This window comes from Mytilus galloprovincialis, chromosome 4 (assembly GCF_965363235.1).
Source record: "Mytilus galloprovincialis chromosome 4, xbMytGall1.hap1.1, whole genome shotgun sequence".
In the NCBI taxonomy this organism is placed as follows: Eukaryota; Metazoa; Mollusca; class Bivalvia; order Mytilida; family Mytilidae; genus Mytilus; species Mytilus galloprovincialis.
This window is the reverse complement of record NC_134841.1, coordinates 5,352,888-5,371,515: the sequence shown is the minus strand read 5'-3', so window position 1 is coordinate 5,371,515 and position 18,628 is coordinate 5,352,888. Positions and strand designations below refer to the sequence as shown.

The 18,628-nt window shown below is 30.2% G+C and overlaps 1 protein-coding gene across 8 annotated transcripts in view; it reads left to right on the top strand.

Annotated features, from left to right (window-relative positions):
* Nucleotides 1–18,628, top strand: part of LOC143071187 (insulin-like peptide receptor) — a 68,444-nt gene that overhangs the window by 27,722 nt on the left and 22,094 nt on the right. For 4 of the 8 annotated variants that reach the window (XM_076245345.1, XM_076245342.1, XM_076245349.1 and 1 more), the window contains exons 3-14: nucleotides 4,612–4,790; nucleotides 5,435–5,621; nucleotides 6,628–6,726; nucleotides 7,721–7,865; nucleotides 9,004–9,221; nucleotides 9,815–9,941; nucleotides 10,260–10,313; nucleotides 10,692–10,870; nucleotides 12,705–12,875; nucleotides 13,828–14,020; nucleotides 16,393–16,413; nucleotides 17,296–17,307. In XM_076245345.1, the coding sequence (XP_076101460.1) occupies nucleotides 4,612–4,790; nucleotides 5,435–5,621; nucleotides 6,628–6,726; nucleotides 7,721–7,865; nucleotides 9,004–9,221; nucleotides 9,815–9,941; nucleotides 10,260–10,313; nucleotides 10,692–10,870; nucleotides 12,705–12,875; nucleotides 13,828–14,020; nucleotides 16,393–16,413; nucleotides 17,296–17,307 (1,585 nt within the window). The remainder of the gene's footprint in view (nucleotides 1–4,611; nucleotides 4,791–5,434; nucleotides 5,622–6,627; nucleotides 6,727–7,720; nucleotides 7,866–9,003; nucleotides 9,222–9,814; nucleotides 9,942–10,259; nucleotides 10,314–10,691; nucleotides 10,871–12,704; nucleotides 12,876–13,827; nucleotides 14,021–16,392; nucleotides 16,414–17,295; nucleotides 17,308–18,628) is intronic. The other 4 variants (XM_076245347.1, XM_076245344.1, XM_076245346.1 and 1 more) reach the window with 3 other exon arrangements.

The window sequence follows — 18,628 nt, the reverse complement described above, 5'->3', positions numbered from 1 at the left end:
AAACAATTCAAACAGGAGAACCAAAGGTCTAATCTATATAAAAAACAAGAAACAAGAAACACAAATATATAATTATGATCCACATCAGCAAAGGACAACCATTAAACAACAGGCTCCTTTTTACCTACATAATCATATGAGCATGATCACTGATTCAGGTTCTGTAGACAAAATGTGTGTCTGTGGTACAATATTTTATTCTTGGTATCTCTATTTGTATGATGAGTGTATTGACTGTTTAAACTACAAGTAGACTGACTACTAACTATATATTCTTTGCAAGATCAAATTTATTTCTGGGTTTTCCATATCAAATACAAACAGGAGTTTGTGGTAATACAATTAGATAGCCTTTTATTGTGAATGCCTGTGGCAAATGACACATATACATGTACATGTATGTTTTAATAGAAGATTCTGGTTTAGCTATTACACATCTGATTTAAAATCGGTAATTTTTTTTTGGAATTTAGATTTTTGTCCTTTGGGGAAATCTGAAACCAAACTGGTTGACATCTAAATATAAGCCATTAGTGTAATAGTACTTGTAAATATCTGTATTATTTTAGTAAAGGGTACAGGTAAATTTTGTACATGTATTTTAAGTTTTACAAATGAAGTATTTCTTTCAATAAAAAACACCATAAGTAGATTATGTTGAATAGTATTATCCAGGGTTAAAATATGATCAACAGATTACTATTAAAAGAGTGTTGTAGCTAGAGGTGTAATAAATTAATCATTCACCCCAATGAATTCAATCACAGTATATTTCCTGAATATTCTTTTTACAAGACAGCAGCTTAAAATATTACAGAAGATTTTGACATCCACAAATCACTGCTGTCACTTTTTGTCGAGCCTTCGACTTTAGTCGAAAAAGCGAGACTAAGCGATCCTACGTTCCGTCATCGTCGTCGGCGGCATCCACAAATATTCATTCTGTGGTTAAAGTTTTTGAAATTTTAATAACTTTCTTAAACTATACTGAATTTCTACCAAACTTGGACAGAAGCTTGTTTATGATCATAAGAAAGTATCCAGAAGTAAATTTTGTAAAAATAAAATTCCATTTTTTCCGTATTTTACTTATAAATGGACTTAGTTTTTCTGCGAGGAAACATTACATTCACTCTGTGGTTAAAGTTTTTAAAATTTTAATAACTTTCATAAACTATCCTTGATTTGTACCAAACTTGGACAGAAGCTTGTTTATGATCATAAGATAGTATCAAGAAGAAAAGTTTGTAAAAATAAATTTCCACTTTTCTGTATTTTACTTATAAATGGACTTAATTTTTCTGCGAGGAAACATTACATTCACTCTGTGGTCAAAGTTTTTTAAAATTTTAATAACTTTCATAAACTATCCTTGATTTGTACCAAACTTGGACAGAAGCTTGTTTATGATCATAAGATAGTATCAAGAAGAAAATGTAAAAATAAATTTCCACTTTTCCGTATTTTACTTATAAATGGACTTAGTTTTTTTGCCAGAAACAAAACATTCACTCTGTGGTTAAAATTTTTGAAATTTTTATAATGTTCTTAAACTATCCTGGATTTCTACCAAACTTAGGCAAAAGCTTGTTTCTGATCATAAGATATTATTCAGAAGTAAATTTTGTAAAAAAAAAAATTCACTTTTTCCGTATTTTACTTATAAATGGACTTAGTTTTTCTTCCAGTTAACATTACATACAGTCTGCAGTTAAAGTTTATAAAACATTTATTAGATTCATAAACTATCCTGGATTTTTTACCAAACTTGGAAGCTTCTTTCAATCAAAAGACAGTATCGAGAGGGAAATTTTTATTGATGTTTTTCCTCATTTTTGTTGAGTCTGCAAACAGCAGAAGTAGGCGAGACACTGGGTTCCATGGAACCCTTACGAATTTTTTTCAGTTTTTGTTTAACAAGAAATATCTAAAAATGAGTTTAAAAAAAACTAGTTTAAAGAATAACTACTTTTTACTCAAATGATATAAACGTCAAAATCACACAAAATTTGTGTTATGTTATGTATATACATTTCCGTCAATATCACAATACCTACATGTACATGTACCCAAAATTTGTTTATCATATTGTTTTACCTATATATATTGCTGTCAATGTTTTCAATAACTAGGTTATTTTGGTCACACATAACTCTTGAACTTACTATTTTGTTCCTAAGTGTCATACAGCAAAGGGGATTGCTGCTCTTTATTTTTGGGGGATTATTGCAATTAATATGAGCAACATCAAAACAGCAACAGCTTAAAAACAGTTTGCAAGGATATCACTGACATTTCTCAACATGCTCTTAATTTGTTTTTTAAATTAATTTATATTTAAATGCTTTCCAAAAAAGAAATGATTATAGAAATTGTTGAAATATATTGTGTACAAGTACATATATATATATGTTCATGGTATTAAATTTATGATATAAATGATAATTTTGTAATAAAATGAAGATCTCACAACTTTTAAAGTAAATAAAAAAGTGTTTTTCAGCTATAATACAATGTATCTGAAGGTTACATGAAATATGACTATATGATGAAAAAAGAAAACACAAATTGTTTAAGCAAAAACAATACTTTCAAATATTTGTTAAAAATGTACACAGATTACAAGGACTTCTTATAGATGTGACTGCAACAGCTGGTATTTAAAAATGTTAAAAATTTAAAAGAGGATGTGAGTTCAATCCAAGTACCTGGAAGTAGTAGTTAAACTCAATACTTTACAATTGATGTGAGCTAGTATTGGCCAAGCACATTGTATTTAGAAGTTAGAGCAAGTACTGGTAATCTCAGTCAGAATAATGTGTCTAAAAAGGGGAGGATTCTTTCTAGGGACTTTTGATATGTACTTTGTGAACTTAGCATGTTGAAATTTAAATTAGTATTTTGTTCTTGTACATTCAGCAAGGTATATCCATCTCTTGTCAATAACCATGTTTGCATTCTGAAAATGCTTGTAGTATTTGCTGCTGGACATTATCCAATCAATAAAATATATAACTAAACGTGCTCTACACCTTGAATTCATGAAAAGAGAGTTATTAATGTGATATTCATTATTTAATATACATAAAATGTACTGTACAAAACTAATGGATTTGTACATTATACGCATCATTGAATCATTTTAGTAATCTAACATTTTGAATTGAGAAGGACATGACACAAAAATGACTTAATCAATATTAGTTTGAGTGTTGTTTATTGTTGGATCAAGCTATCATCTGTTAGAGTTATACAATCTGGTGCAGTTCATTGAAGTACGCTACATTATCCCTATATACAGTTGTACTGACATGTAAATCGACCACTGTTTAACATTGTAAACAACTCCTGGAGACTTATTATTACACTACCTTTAAAATAGATTGTCAATTAATACACAGTTATCACAATTCATGTGACTAATGGAGATTAAAAGTTATTTTTTGGTTCCTATGCTTGGTTGATCATGCGTTGTTACCTTGTATTTAACCTTAAGGATTGTTTACTTGGGAAAACAAGTCACACATTTAAGTGTTGATTTTATTATCCTGTAGAAAAACAAATTACTGGTTGGGACATTCCTTCTTTTATTAGATCTGCATAGAATGTCATATTAATTCATATCATGTTGTGGTCGAATGGAAAGTTTTGAATTTTCTAAAAGGTGTTTATAATTAATTTTTAGTTTGATCATATTATATATACCATGATTTTTTTTATAAATTCATGTGAACATTAATTAAAAAAATTATTCCATATTAAGAGGAGATGTGGTATGATTGCCAATGAGACAACTCTCCACAAGAGACCAAATTACACAGAAATTAATTATATATATATATATGACATTAAGAAATTAAGGTCATTCCTCTTGTATTGAACTATCCTTTTTAGAAATCATTCAGTCACAATAACCTGTATTTAATGATAGAATGGCTTTAATTAATACATTTTTTAAATATGTTAAAAAAAAACCTGTAATAGAGCTGAAGAGGCAGACACCATAGACATTGTGAATGATTAGTGTGATTATTTAGCAGTTCTGAAAAACAACTTCATATCAAACTGGAAACCATCTTCACTAGCCAAGGGTTCCAATTCAGTCTGCTCTCCAGAGGGTGATGGGACTGGATCATAACCATTGACTTCCGATGAGGCTCTAGATGAGAGGAGACCAGCCTAGAGTTCCAATCCAGTCTACTCTCCAGGAGAGGCTAGTCACTGGATCATAAGCATTGAATAGTGAAGAAGCTCTAGAGGAGAGGACTGTAACCCCTGAGTAGCAAAGAAAGCTTAAAACATTCAATCACAGGAATAAAAATTCCATGGAATGATCTGTAGTTGTGAATGGTATCTAGATTTGGATATCAATTCCACATGCATGTCGCTGTAATGGTAACAACCAGCACCCCCCCCCCCCCCCCCCCCCCCCCCCCCCCCCCCACACACACACACACTTGTCAAGTCAGGACCTTCTAGTTGAGAATTCATTATTAGGAAATGTTGGATCAGAATTGAAACATTTTCTAGCTACATACTTTTGTTGGTTAAGTTTTTTTACTATAAATACATGGACATGAATGACTAGTAGATATTTTTGTTTTCTTGTAGACTGTTTCTGTGGGAAAGATAGATTCTGTATCCACAATAGGACAGGATGTTGCAGTGAGAACTGTTTAGGAGGATGTTCTGGTGAATCTAGCATGGACTGTGATGCCTGTAAGAATGTCATCTTCACAGATCAAAGGGAATCTAGATGTCGCAATAGTTGCCCTGGTGGAACTTATATGGTAGGATGATATGTTATATCGATAGAAGTTAATTAAGATACATGCTGTAACATTATAAAAAATATTGGGTAAAATTTGAAAATAGTGTGAATGAAAACCTAGAAAAAGTGTGAAATGCAGTGATTGAAAGAAAAAGAAAAAACCACCTTGAAAATAGTGTAAATAAAAAACCTTGAAAATAGTGTAAATAAAAAACCTAGAAAAAGTGTAAAATGCAGTGCATAAAAAGAAAAAGAATAAAAAACACCTTGAAACTAGACATAATTATAGGAAAAACAGTATCTTTTAGTTTAAAATATATATGGTAAAGATACTTTAGTTCAAGGTGAATTTAAAAGTTCAATTGTTTATTTTAATTAACTTGTTGGTTCAGTTATTACCTTCTATTTAAAAAATATAATGAATCATGCTAAGGTATCATGTGCATCTAACGGTTTTTAGCCAAAACTGGATAGTAGCAGTAAGGGTTATTAGACAAAACTGGATAGTAGCAGTGCAAACAACTAGTATGGCTCTCACATTTGAATTTAGAAGTACTCAAAGGCTTTCACAGTTCAAACTTTTGTCTAGTTTTATTACTGAAAATGATTTTGAAATTACTTGCTCTATATTCCTTAACTCATTTCCCAACTATTATTTTTCAGTACAAGAACAGAAGATGTTTATTGGAAAAGGAATGTTTGGATTTGAAATTAAAATTGTTAAACGACCCAGCACTTGGAAATGATTACCCGGGGTTGTGTGTGGCTGAATGTCCAGCAGGATTTACCAGAGATAGCATGGACAATACACTAAATAGATGTATCAAATGTAAAGATACCTGTCCAAAAGGTTTGTGGTAGATCATATTACAAATATCAAACTCTTGGACCATAGACTGCAGAGTTTATTTCTACATGCATACAAAAAAAAAAATTTGCATCTTTATATAATTTTTCTTTTTCACTTCTTCTTGGCAAGAACTACCATTAGGCCCGAGAACACAGTTATTTCGTAGTGCATTTCTTTTAGACAATAAATTCAAATTAAAAAAATTTCTACCAGCTCTAACTCAAAATATTCACAATTCTGTGTTAAGGGGGTGTAAAATTCAGTTTAACAGCTTCAGACGTGATAGAATTTGACCTTTTTGAACTGGACCAAATCACTACTTAACATAAAGATTCAGCACCCAAATTTTTGAACATGTAAATACATCCCCCTACTTAATATTTCATACATTTAATATTTAGTGAATGGCTATTATTTATTTTGAATTTATTGAACCATAAAACTAATTTTTGATTCTTCGCATTGAATAATCCGCGAAGCGGATTATGTAAAATGTGAAGAGTCAAAAATTAGTTTTATGGTTCAATAAAATCAAAATAAATTATTGCCATTCATTATAAATAAATTTCTATCAAAAATAAGGCTCAAAGAACTTTTTATATATTATTTATATTAACAATGACAACGTACACAGGTTAGCGTATGAATGCACAACGTCAGAGCGGGCGTGTCGCCATCAAAATTGAAAACATTAAAAATAAAACTAATAATTTTAACCAATCAGAAGACAGTAAAAACACCAAATTTTTTTATCAAGAAATAAAATTGGGAAAGTGTATCAAATAAAACATGCAAGTTATATACTGTTTACACAAGGGACTATATTCGTAGACAACGAAAACCAAAGGACGATAACTGTGTCCTTGGACCATTAGTGTGACATCTCTTATAAATTTTTGAGCTTATATGCAAAATACTATCTTTCATGAGTAAGACAAATATGGTTACTTCTATCTTCATCAGTCACTAAGACATATTTGATTACATGTATTTTGATATGTTGTAGAATGTTCTGGTAAGAAGGTAGATAGTGTACAGGCAGCACAAGATCTCAGTGGTTGTACCAAGATATACGGGGCATTAGAAATCAGGATCATGAAAGGAAGTAAGTTCAATGTCAAAGTCTACATTGATATATTATGTTATTTACAAAGTTATGGAGTTATGTTAGTATTCATTGTTTGACAATTGTTGCCACAAAAGTTAGGCTATTGGAGTAAAATCTCACATGGCCTAGGTAGAAACTTTTCTGACCTTACATTTGACCTTTGACCCCTGTGATAGTAAAATGTCTGATTTGTGTTTGGTGCACTTTTATACTGCAGCATATAGATTGACAAAACTTCAGATGCAGAAGCATCATACTTAACTTTAATTTGTGTATTTACAGTATACAAACTGCAGACTTTGTTCATGGGTCAATATTATTCTTTCAGATTGACCTATCAGTAACCATGTGTCAATTGAACACAGGCAATATAAAATGAATGGCTGAAAACCCCAAATCTTGTAATGTCATTGTTACAATCTTGAATTCACAGCAATAGTAAAAAAATAATTCACAAAGGTGCTTATTCACTGTATGCAGACAGTTCTGGTTTATCATTATGAAATTTGCCATTCAAAAGACAACCAAACTCCAGATAAGACACTTTACAATCTGAACATACTCAAAATAGAAATTTAAAAACTTGTTATATGTTTGATTTGATTAATTAAAGTAAATAACAATCTAGAAAATTATCATGTTGCATTTTGACTTACATAATTGATAATGTGACTTGTAGACTTACAAATGACCAGTATATATTTATAGATTATCATTGATCATCTCAACGAGATTGATTTTCTCGCTTGAGCCGGGACGGCGAAAGTGTGAAAGGCAATCGAGTTGAGATGACCAATGATAATCTGTTTATTGCTATTTTCCTATGATGACGTTGTCAATTTCATGTCAATTTCATTAGCAACGCCACCTGCCTACTTAGTTTCTAGCGATAATTTTCCAACTCAAGCAAGTAGCATGATTATCACAAAAAAAGATTAAAGGAAAAATGCACAAAATAGCAATAATCATCTTTATTCTGGTTTTTTTTCAGGCAATATACAACAAGAACTAGAGACAAATTTAGGACAAATTACAGAAATCAATGAATATTTGTGGATTCACAATTCTCATGCATTATTGTCACTAAACTTCTTTAAAAAATTACGGGTAATTGGTGGAGAAAGTTTAGTTAATGGGTGAGTTCAATAACTATTAGAAAAAAAAATCCTGCTTTCAAAAATAGTTATAGATTGGAGTAAATTTATTAAATATATGGATCAAGGAAACTACGCTGGAGTTGTATTCTTGGATTTTAAATAAGCGTTTGATATTGTAGATCACTCAATTTTATTATCAAAATTAAAAATGTATAAGTTTGATTCTCTTTCTTTTGAATGGTTCAAATCATATTTATCAAACAGGTCTCAAAAAGTAAAAATAAATACCAACATATCTTCCGTCTTAAATGAATATGGCCGCATTCGTGTTCATTCATAATATTGAAATGTAAGTTGTATTTGATGATAATACATAACATATATAAAGGTTGAGGATGAACAGGGATGCAGCCACTTTCATTTTTGACAAAAAAACATTTGAAAAGTGACGTTTTTTTGCATATTTGATAGATTTTTCATATTTAAGCTTGAATCTGAGCGTTTTTAATGACTAAATCAGTTAAATCTTTCATATAAACTAATTGAATTATTTGTAATAGAACCTTTAGAATTTTGAATTATTCAGAGGGCATCAGGGGAGATTAGTATTGTACTAACCGATTTTACCCTCTTTAAATAAAGTATTTATTATTATATTTATTATAACATTTGAATAATTTTATGTATGTATTATATCTTGTGAAAAAATATGACATTTACCTCAGAAGACTTATATTGTACTGTTAATTCTAGTGAGATATGTCTCAACTGTAGGTTGACAGATTCATGTGAGGACGTAAAATATAAGCTGATAATTGGGAAAAAACAAATGAAGCACAGACACATCCGGAACTTTATAAAATTAGGTGATAATTACATGTGTCATAGCAGTTATTTTTATGGTACTGATGAAACATTATTAACATTATAAACTCTCAAAATTGATGTTGTAATTCAATATTATATGTATTAGATATAAATATATATCATTAAAATAACAAATATAAGAGCAAAAATACATGTTGCAGCTAACAGGATAGCAAAATATGGAAACAAAGAGTAGTGCATTTAGTTTGTAAAAGAGGGGCGAAAGATACCAGAGGGACATTCAAACTCATTGTAAATACATATCGATATCTATTGTCATGACAAATTTATATTTTTTTGTTCCTTACAGGTATGCCTTATTAGTGAATGATAATGAAAAACTACAGACATTGTTTCCTAAAGATGTAGAGAACAATTTAACAATAAAAAGTGGGAATTTGACCTTTCACTACAACAGAAAGCTATGTGTTCGTCTGATTAATACGTTTGAGAAAAATATAAAGATGTCAAAAACTGCCCCCATTCTGAATGATATCAGCAATTCTACCAATGGAGATCAAGCACCATGTAAGTATTGTAGTTGACCTTCACCTCTCTTTTTCAATTTATTTCAAATAGGTATAAGAAAATTTGGTATAAGTGCCTATGAGACAACTCTCTATCCAAGTCACAATTTGTAAAAACAATTATAGGCTCACACCTAACAACAAGCTATATAGGGTCCCAAAAAATTACTTGTGTAAAACCATTCAAACAGGAAAACCAACAGAATAACCTATATAAAAAAGGAGAACCAAGAAACACTTATGAACCACAATAACAAGCAACAACCACTGAACAACAGGTTCCTGACTTTAGATAGGTTCAAACAAATCCAGTGGGTTTAAACCTTGTAACAGGTGCCAACCTCCACACTAACCTGAAGCCGCATTCTAACATAACAACATGGAAAGACACACTATCAAAGTTTTATTTAAAGTTGTTTTTCACTGATCTACATAACAGATGAGCTTTTCAAATCTGCTGAATAACAATATATATAAATGCATACATGCAACTCCCATAACTTACTCAAACATAGGTAATAGTTCTTTTGAAAGAAAGAAGCTGAAAATTTTTTAAAAAACATGCTTTACACAGACTTTATATCTTATTTACAGGTCATGTATCAACTCTAAATTTAACTGTGTTTCAAGTAACTGGACATGTAGCTTTCCTGAAATGGGATAGATATAAAATGGGAGACACAAGGGCCCTGATCAGCTATGTTATTAAGTATAAAGAAGCGTAAGTACAACTATATTGTCAAATTGTTAGTATTTACCTTTACTATTTTCCTTTGGAACTTTTTTGTTACATAAACAAAATTATCTGAAGCCCATATTTAACAAGTATGAACAATCTCAAGTGATTGACACTACTTGGCTAGTTCACTTTTTTATTAAGATAAAAAGTACATCAAGTATGAAAGTAAGTAAAAAGATAGGTAGATATATAATAATGAACTATTGAATTGTTATCTCATTTATACATGCCATGTTAACCTCTAAATCACTTTTATTTATAGAAGATAAAAATATATTGAACCATGTGGTTTTTTTTTAGTCCATTCCAGAATGTCTCAATTTTCGAAGGCAGAGATGCATGCAGTGATGATATGTAAGTCTTCAGTATCTAATATTATAGAAACAATTACTGTAGACGTAACTTATTTTTACAAGGGATTTATTTTTGTGACTATCATAAGTTGAAAAGTTATGTGAATATAAATTGTAGTGAATAGTAAAACTTTTATCTTCCATTACTTAGATAATTGTGTTGTTCCCCTGCAAAACAATTTTACAGAATTTGACCAAACTTCCGAATACCTCCTGCAGGACATGAAGTTATTCACCTTTAATTTTAAATTCAATAGCTTCCATTTGATTCTGTTCACTATCTTTTGAAAGAAATACTATAACTCAAAAAATGTTTTATTTGTACAGGTTACATTTTGTTTAATCGTAACTATATAGATTTGGTTTTGATACATTCTAGTTGGAAGACACGTGACATTCTAAACAAGAACACAATGAAGAACAGTAAGACTATCCCTGCCTTGTTGGTACAGTTGAGACCATGGACACAGTATGCAGTGTTCGTACAGACATACATGACATCTAGTACCCAGTATGGAGCCATGAGTAAACTCATCTACTTCAGAACAGCTGCCAGTAGTAAGTATAAAATCATCCTAGAATTATTACAAATGATGTTCTTGTACAAGTGAAATTATTAAAGTGTAACTGTCTTATCTGACACAGGGAAAAATGTCGAATTAGGCAGGGTGTCGGAATACTCTTTCTGGTAAGATAGGCATATTTTGGGACAATGAAAATGTGTCGATTAAAGCAGTATGTTGGAATTCTCAGGTGTTGGATGAGGCAGGTTTCACTGTAATAGTTTTTAGTAAAATCAGCTGCTGTCTGCAAGTTGGACTTGCGTTATTTGTCATATTTAGAATTTTTAACTATATGGTATTGAAACATGACTGGAGACTGCATTGACCACAGTCAGCACCAAAATTATTTTCTGCCACTTGTCTGAAGACCAATATTAAAATAAAATGTTACTTGCCTGAGGCATCAGACTAGTGGCTAAAGGTGCAGACCCGACCATTGGAAGGCCCACTACAAACATTGTTAATTAATTTTAAAACATTGTGGTATCGGTCACATATTGTGTAAACAAAAATATCTCATTTTAGCCATTTTTATACGACCCCAAAAAATGATATGATGTCGTCGTCTGCGTCGTCCAAAGACACATTGGTTTCCGGATAAAAACTTTAGTTTAAGTTAATAGATCTTTATGAAATTTTTTCAGAAGGTTCAATACCACAAAAGGAAGGTTGGGATCAATTATGGGGATGATGGTACCAACCGTTTAGGAATTAGGGGCCCAAAACAAGCATTTTTTTAGTTTCACCATAATAACTTGTGTATTTCAATTGCTCTGAAATTATACCGCAATGTTCAAAACCACAAGTAGAAGGTTTTGATTCATTTTCTGGGTTATGGGGCCAAAGTTTAGAAATTAAGGGCCAAAACAAGCATTTTTCTAGTTTCCAGACAATAACTTGTGTGTAATTGTATGGATCTCTCTGAAATTGTACCACAACGTACCATGTAACAAAGGGAAGGCTGGGATTAAGTTTTTGGTTAATTGACCAAAATATGTAGCAATTAGGGGCCTTAAAAGGGCAAAAAAGAAGCAAGTTTCTAGTTTCCAAACAATCATGACAAATAACTTGTGTTTAAGTGTATGAATCTCTCTGAAATTGTACTACAAGGTTCATTACTACAAAAGAAAGCATCTGATTGAGTTTAAGGGTTATTGCTCCAAGGGGGGTTTCCAAAAGTTTGAAGGAGGGGGACGATTTTTGTTTACCATTTTTTTTAAGGGATTCCTTTTTTTCAAAATTTCAAATTTTGGAAAGTTTCAAGAAGAAATCTTCAATTGCACAGTTTTGTGCAATAGATTTGTTAGATCTTTGACCACATTAATTTTGTGACAAAAACCCATATTGTGCAAAAAAATTGATCACAATCCAAATTCAGACAGTATCAAGCTTGAATATTGTGACCAAACTTGACCCAACTGTTCAGAATTCGACCACTGAAGTCGTATAAAGCTGCGCCCTGCGGAAAACCTGGTTCTGATTTGGTTTTGACAATTTACTAGACATATATATCTATGGTAGTCTTCTCTTGTGCAATTAAAAATATGAGTGAAGAACAGGGTTCAAGTGTTTGCTTTTTTTAACAATGTTTCAACATTACAAATTTTTTCCTAGAAATAGTTGTGATTTGTCTTTAATCAAAGTCTGGAAGATTTATTGTATTTGTTCAGTAATTATGTAACCTTGAATAAATCATGTGAAACATTGTTATTGTATATTTACATTTTTTTTATGCCACTCAAAATTGTAAGATGGATGACATATTGTTATTCCTCAAATTTTGTTTCTGTAAAAGATTTCTACAATAACAAAATTAAATTGATTTATAGTGCCAACTGTCCCTGCTAATCTGAAAGCCAGAGCGGTTCAACCTGGAGAGTTGCATGTTACATGGGATCCACCGAACCAACCAAATGGAAATGTTACTCATTATGAAGTTTACTGGAGACGTAGAGAGTTGGACCCCAGATCATATGCTCCAAGAGATTACTGTCATAATCGTGAGTTAATCATTAACAAAAAAGTAATACATGGATAGTTATGAATCTCAATGGCAGAATTTATAAATGTGACTGGGTTGAAAAGGTTTGTTAAATTTAAGATGGTTTAATTCCAGTTTGATGAAGAATAAGAACTTTGTTTTTAATGACTGTCTTATTTTATTTTATTTTTTAGCTTTTTAATTAGATAAAAGATTCTAGTTTTTATCAATGAAATTCCACATCGCCAGTCAAGAAAATTGATGTTCACTATTATGAGATATTTTATCATATTAAAATTGATGCAATATATATTTTTACTTTTTAAAATACATACTTGATCCTTTTAAAATAATTAAGTAACCTCATTTTAGAAAATTAATCTATAACTCTATCCTTTTATAAAAAATGGAATTATATATATATATAACTACTATCACTATAGACACTTATTTTGTTTTTGTACAACTTTTAAATATTGTATGGTTAAGTTTTAAAACAAAAACATGTATATAAGACCCTCACATGTAAATACTGCTATGGTGCACATTTCCTTTATTATAATAAAAATAAAATAAAAAGATACAAAATAAAACAGTCTGTATATATATATAAAAACAACCTATAAATGAAAGAAAACCTCCTACATAGTGTGCTGTACATAGTTATCTACATACAACCAGAAAAAAATCTTTCAAAATTTACCCCAAATACTCTAATAATATATATATTAGAGGTGTTCCTATTTAAAGGAAGCTAATACAGAGAAGAAGAAGGTAGTTTTCTTCATTAATATAGATTTATTATCTTCAAAAGGATCATTGAACAGATTATCATTTTAGCAGCACCTAGTTATTCAAAGTCAATCTAGTTAAAAAAAAAGAAGAAAACTAGCATTATTTACAAAAGTATTATAGTATATTCTTGTTATATAAGTTAAATGACAAGAATTCAAATATGTTGAATATTTTAGCACTAGCGACTTACAGTAGAGAGGAAGAAGATAGAGAGAAAGAAGAAGAAGAAAAGGAAAACAATGCAGAATTACCAAAACAAGGAACTTGTGCCTGTGAGATCAGCAAAGAAGAGTTAGAGGAGGAGGTCAGGGAGCGTAACTTGCAAATTCAGTTTGAAAATTTCTTACATAACAGCGTTTATTTGAAAAGGTAGTTTAAACATTTATTCTTATTGTAAGTTAAGAAATATGATTAATTAGAATATTTATTTCATTATGACTAAGCATTATTCTGGCCTACAAAGAAATTCAGTGCAATTTCAATTTCTGTTTCAAGAGGAGCTCCAAAGATTTTTTGAGTATTTTACAAAATGTTATTTCCTCCAGAAAAATAGGATTACTTTTTTCTGTCAATGTAACCTGAAGTAGGGTCATGATGATTTGGGAAAAGTAAGACTATATTCTGGAGAACATTATTTGATAAGTTGGTTGTAGTATGGTTTTTACATACATTGTTTGATAATATATATGATAAGACTAGGCTACTTTTAGCTATGACTGTTAGCTTCAATTTGACTGGTATACAAAAGATATCTAAAAGTTGCTATTGTTTATAATGAAATCCAAACTATATGAATATTTCCTATAAACCATACTCTTACTGTCAATACATGAATAATCCAAAAAATTCCGATTAAACATACAAGATCTTTTAATTAAAAGATTTGATTTTGATAAATTTCTAGTATTTGCTTGTTGACAGTACTTTGACTAATGTTATTTTTTTCCCTCCATAATTTGTTATGGATTTCTAGTAATTATTTGCAAGTTGACAGTACTTTGACTAACGTAAATTTTTCCCTCCCTAACTGTCAAGAGATGATAGGAAAGAGTAAGTACTCTTGGTTCACACTGCATGATAGAAAGTCCATTGGTTGTTCTAGAGAACATTGATGGAATGATCTTCGGACCTTTTAAATGTTGTTTGCATCCAGATTATATTTTCTATATGTTTCTAAAAAGAATATAGAATTTCATGCATCAGACTGAAATAACTTGTTGTTATGAAAAATCTAGAAATGTTAAAATATACTAGGGACTTTAATAGCTAGTATCTTATATCTTTTGTTTAAATGATAAGATTATATAAACCTTCCTGAAACTTTTTTTAGTCTCAATGTTATCAACGTATTTTACTGGTTTAAAGCATTAATAATTGTTAAAAGTACATTAAATCAACTGAGGAATACGTTAGAAATCTAATATTTTTCTGTTTCTTATTTAGTTGGTAAGCCCAAAATGTGTTCCTGTAAAATATTTTGTTCTGTATTAATTTTGAATTTTTTGAAAAATATTTAGATTAACTAACTAATTAAGACCGTATGTGGCCTATAATTGCTTACTACCACTTCATTTTAACTCTAGTAGATAGTTGTATCATTGGCAATCATACCACATGTTCACATTTTAATATCAATTATCTGGTGTTTTTTTTTATGATTATATAAATGCATTTTGCAGCTTAAGTTACGAGTGAAGTTACAGGATTGAAACTGTTCTGAATTTCCCTGTTAATTGAATTGTTGATGATAATTAGACGGGGTTCTGACTGGCTTATATTTACTAACATCTTTGACCTACATCAACTTTCTGTTTGATTAGATAGAGAGGTTTTGGGATTACTAAACAATTCAGAATTGTGGTGAAAGGAAAAATCGTTAAACACTGTTCCTCTTCAAACTCATTTTGTAGTTAATTGTGACAACTCAATCCTCTACTTCTTAAAAAAATCATTTAAAGCAAATGTGAAGCTCAGCATAATATGGGTATCAGTCCTTATCAAATATGTGTATTGTAGATTAAGCATGATATCATTATTTGTTCAGACTTTAAGAGGAACAGTGTTATGATTTCTCGGAATGAAAGGGAGTATAAAACAATATTATGACAAAGTTTTTATTGAGAACGAACGTCATGCTTGGTGTTGAATGCAAAGTAATTTTAACTTGGCTTTGCAATAAGTTAACGAGAAATTAAGCTATCAATAAACATTCATTTTCATTATAGCTGACTTTAACCCTCTGATATAATGCCAGAGATCACCAAACTTTTGTGTCATATATGTTAATTGTAAGATCGCAGTAACCTACTTACTAAAACATTGATGTTATCATATACTTCATTGTTATTGTCTCAATGAAACTATTTTCATTTTAGGTGCTCTATGTTTTTGCAAACTACCAAGATTTGTATATAAAAGGTTTTTTGTTTTTTTTTTATTCAATAATTTGGCATATACTCTTAGAATACATGCAACTTTCATTACCCATGCCTGTTTAAATAATTACAAAAAAAAAACTATAGTAACCTACCTTTTTCAATCAGAATTTGAAATTTAAAATACTTAAATGTGGAAAAATATTTTGTATAAATGAATTATCACATTTAAAATGCTAAATGAATGGGTGAGCCACTGTCAATAGAGTTAAAGCCAATAAATTTTGAATCTATTTCTGTTAACAACTTATTTTTGCATTGAATATTGATGAACTGATGTCTCTTCAATAATTATAATTGTTTTAGATGTTCACCCACCAGTATAAGGTATAATTTCAGTACATATCAAAAACTATCTATTGCATTTAACACAGCTTCAAGTTATCTTGCATTTAAAGGAATGGGTTGAAAGGATATGCATGTGTCATAATAAACCCTAAAATGTTTAAATGCAAGTAACTATGTAATGCTTCCTAAAATAACAAAATGAATAGTTAATAGAGTATTTTACACGGAATTTACAAGATTTTATATCCTATTTTCCACAGATTTTTATATCTGACTTGTATGACTACGTCAGTTTGACAAATCAGCTGATGTCAACTGTCAGTACTTGATTACATGTAGCTTGCATATAATTCATAGAGAGGTAGTACCTATCCCCCTACTCAGCTTATGCCTGAAATCATATTAAAAGGAGATTTCTAACAAATACACTGTTGTAGATTTTATTATAAAAATTAATTGTAGGTTTATTTAATTATGGTTAGTGTTGATTCGTGTGTTATTTGTTCTGCTTTAGTATACAGCCAGAGACAAGCGTCTTCAGTCATGACAATTGCCTTCAATGTTTTGTTGAGTGACTTGTCTATGTCTTATGCTGTGTGGCTAGAGTTCCTTTGGCAAATCAAAGGCATTGCAGCGATCACAGACTTAGATTCCCAGGTTAAGATTTAGGACAAAAGCTTATAGTTCTAACTGTATTGACAGTTACTTTTCCGGATATTGCATGTGTACATATATTTGGTTCTAATACTATTTTAAAAAAGACTATTTTCCTGAAGAAATATAATTTGGCTTAAAATATATAGAATATAGCCAAGTATATGTATATGTTAAAATACTGCCATGCAAGGCAGAAAGCACAATATTTATTGCTGAACAAATGCATACAGATTTGTAATTTATTGCTCTTTTTGCATACAACAGGGATCAATATCGGTGAGTAGCGAGTGCGATACACAAATCGTTTGCAACTTTTAGCTGCACAATCATTCTATTTGTCTTCTTTTTCTGCTGCCAAACCAAAAGCTCGCCTGATAGTTCCTCTTTAACATTTTGAGTTATAAAGCTGTGTTATACCAGTAAGCTATGACTAAATACATGATTTGTAGAATTAACATTGGATTGGAGAATAAGTAGATAGTCTTACAATTATTTCATTCATTTGTTGTCTGACTACTCCTTATTTATAGTTGGGATTAAAGTATTTATTTGGCGTAGATAAATATTCATATTTCATTTCCGGTGATTATATAAATCCTAGTCTACCAGTATTCAATGCATGCAATGGACCGTCTGGTTATTTAATCAAATAGTTCATTTTGTACAATAAAAGGGATTATCAATTCATACAATGTTATTTTCCATGCTTTTAGATTTGTTTTAGTTATGTAGCGGTTTTATTGAAAAGTTGATAAGTTTGACATGTTTTATGTGTTGATAGATACATGTAGAAGATGAATGTTTTAGTCATAGCTTGTTTGGTTTTTGTCCATAATACCACAAGTAACCGTCTATTTTGTTGTTCATTCACCATCAACCCATCTCAAATATTCAAATTCATTCAATATATATGTTTGAAAAAAAGTATATATTTCATCTGCAACAATAATCCCTGCTTAGCATTGATAACGTTTCCGTAAATATTAAAATCCATAAAAATAACTTACAATTTTTGCTAATTTAATTTTTAATCAAATTGTGAACCTTTCTGAGATTTTTGAAAAACTAAGCAGCATGCCAATCATTCAAAAATCTGCAATAAAAATTAGGATTAATTCTCAATTCAAGCAGAAATGGTAACCAGAAAATAATTTGTGGATGAGTGCTTTTAAATTTCTTTTGATATTTTTATCAGAAATGAACAAAAACATGTACATGTACATTTCAACTATACCATTTATGCTAATTTCCTGCTTTAAAACATGGTAAAATTTGTCCTTAATCACAACATGCTTTTATAACGTCATTGACTGAATTCCAATACAGTATTCCCCTTTCTTTCTTCTCTTTTTCTTGAATCCGTACTATCCTCAGTTTTCTTGCTTGAATTCCTGCTCGAAGTATTTCCTTCCATGTCCAAATTGTATGTAAAGAAGCTTATAACTGAATGAACAGAAACAGATCCATTCTTGTTTTATAGATGAAAATTGATATCATTTTTCAAAAGATGTTTGAAATTTTAAATTTATGTAAATATTCTATTTATTTTTTATACGACCGCAAATTTTGAAAAAATTTTCGTCGTATATTGCTATCA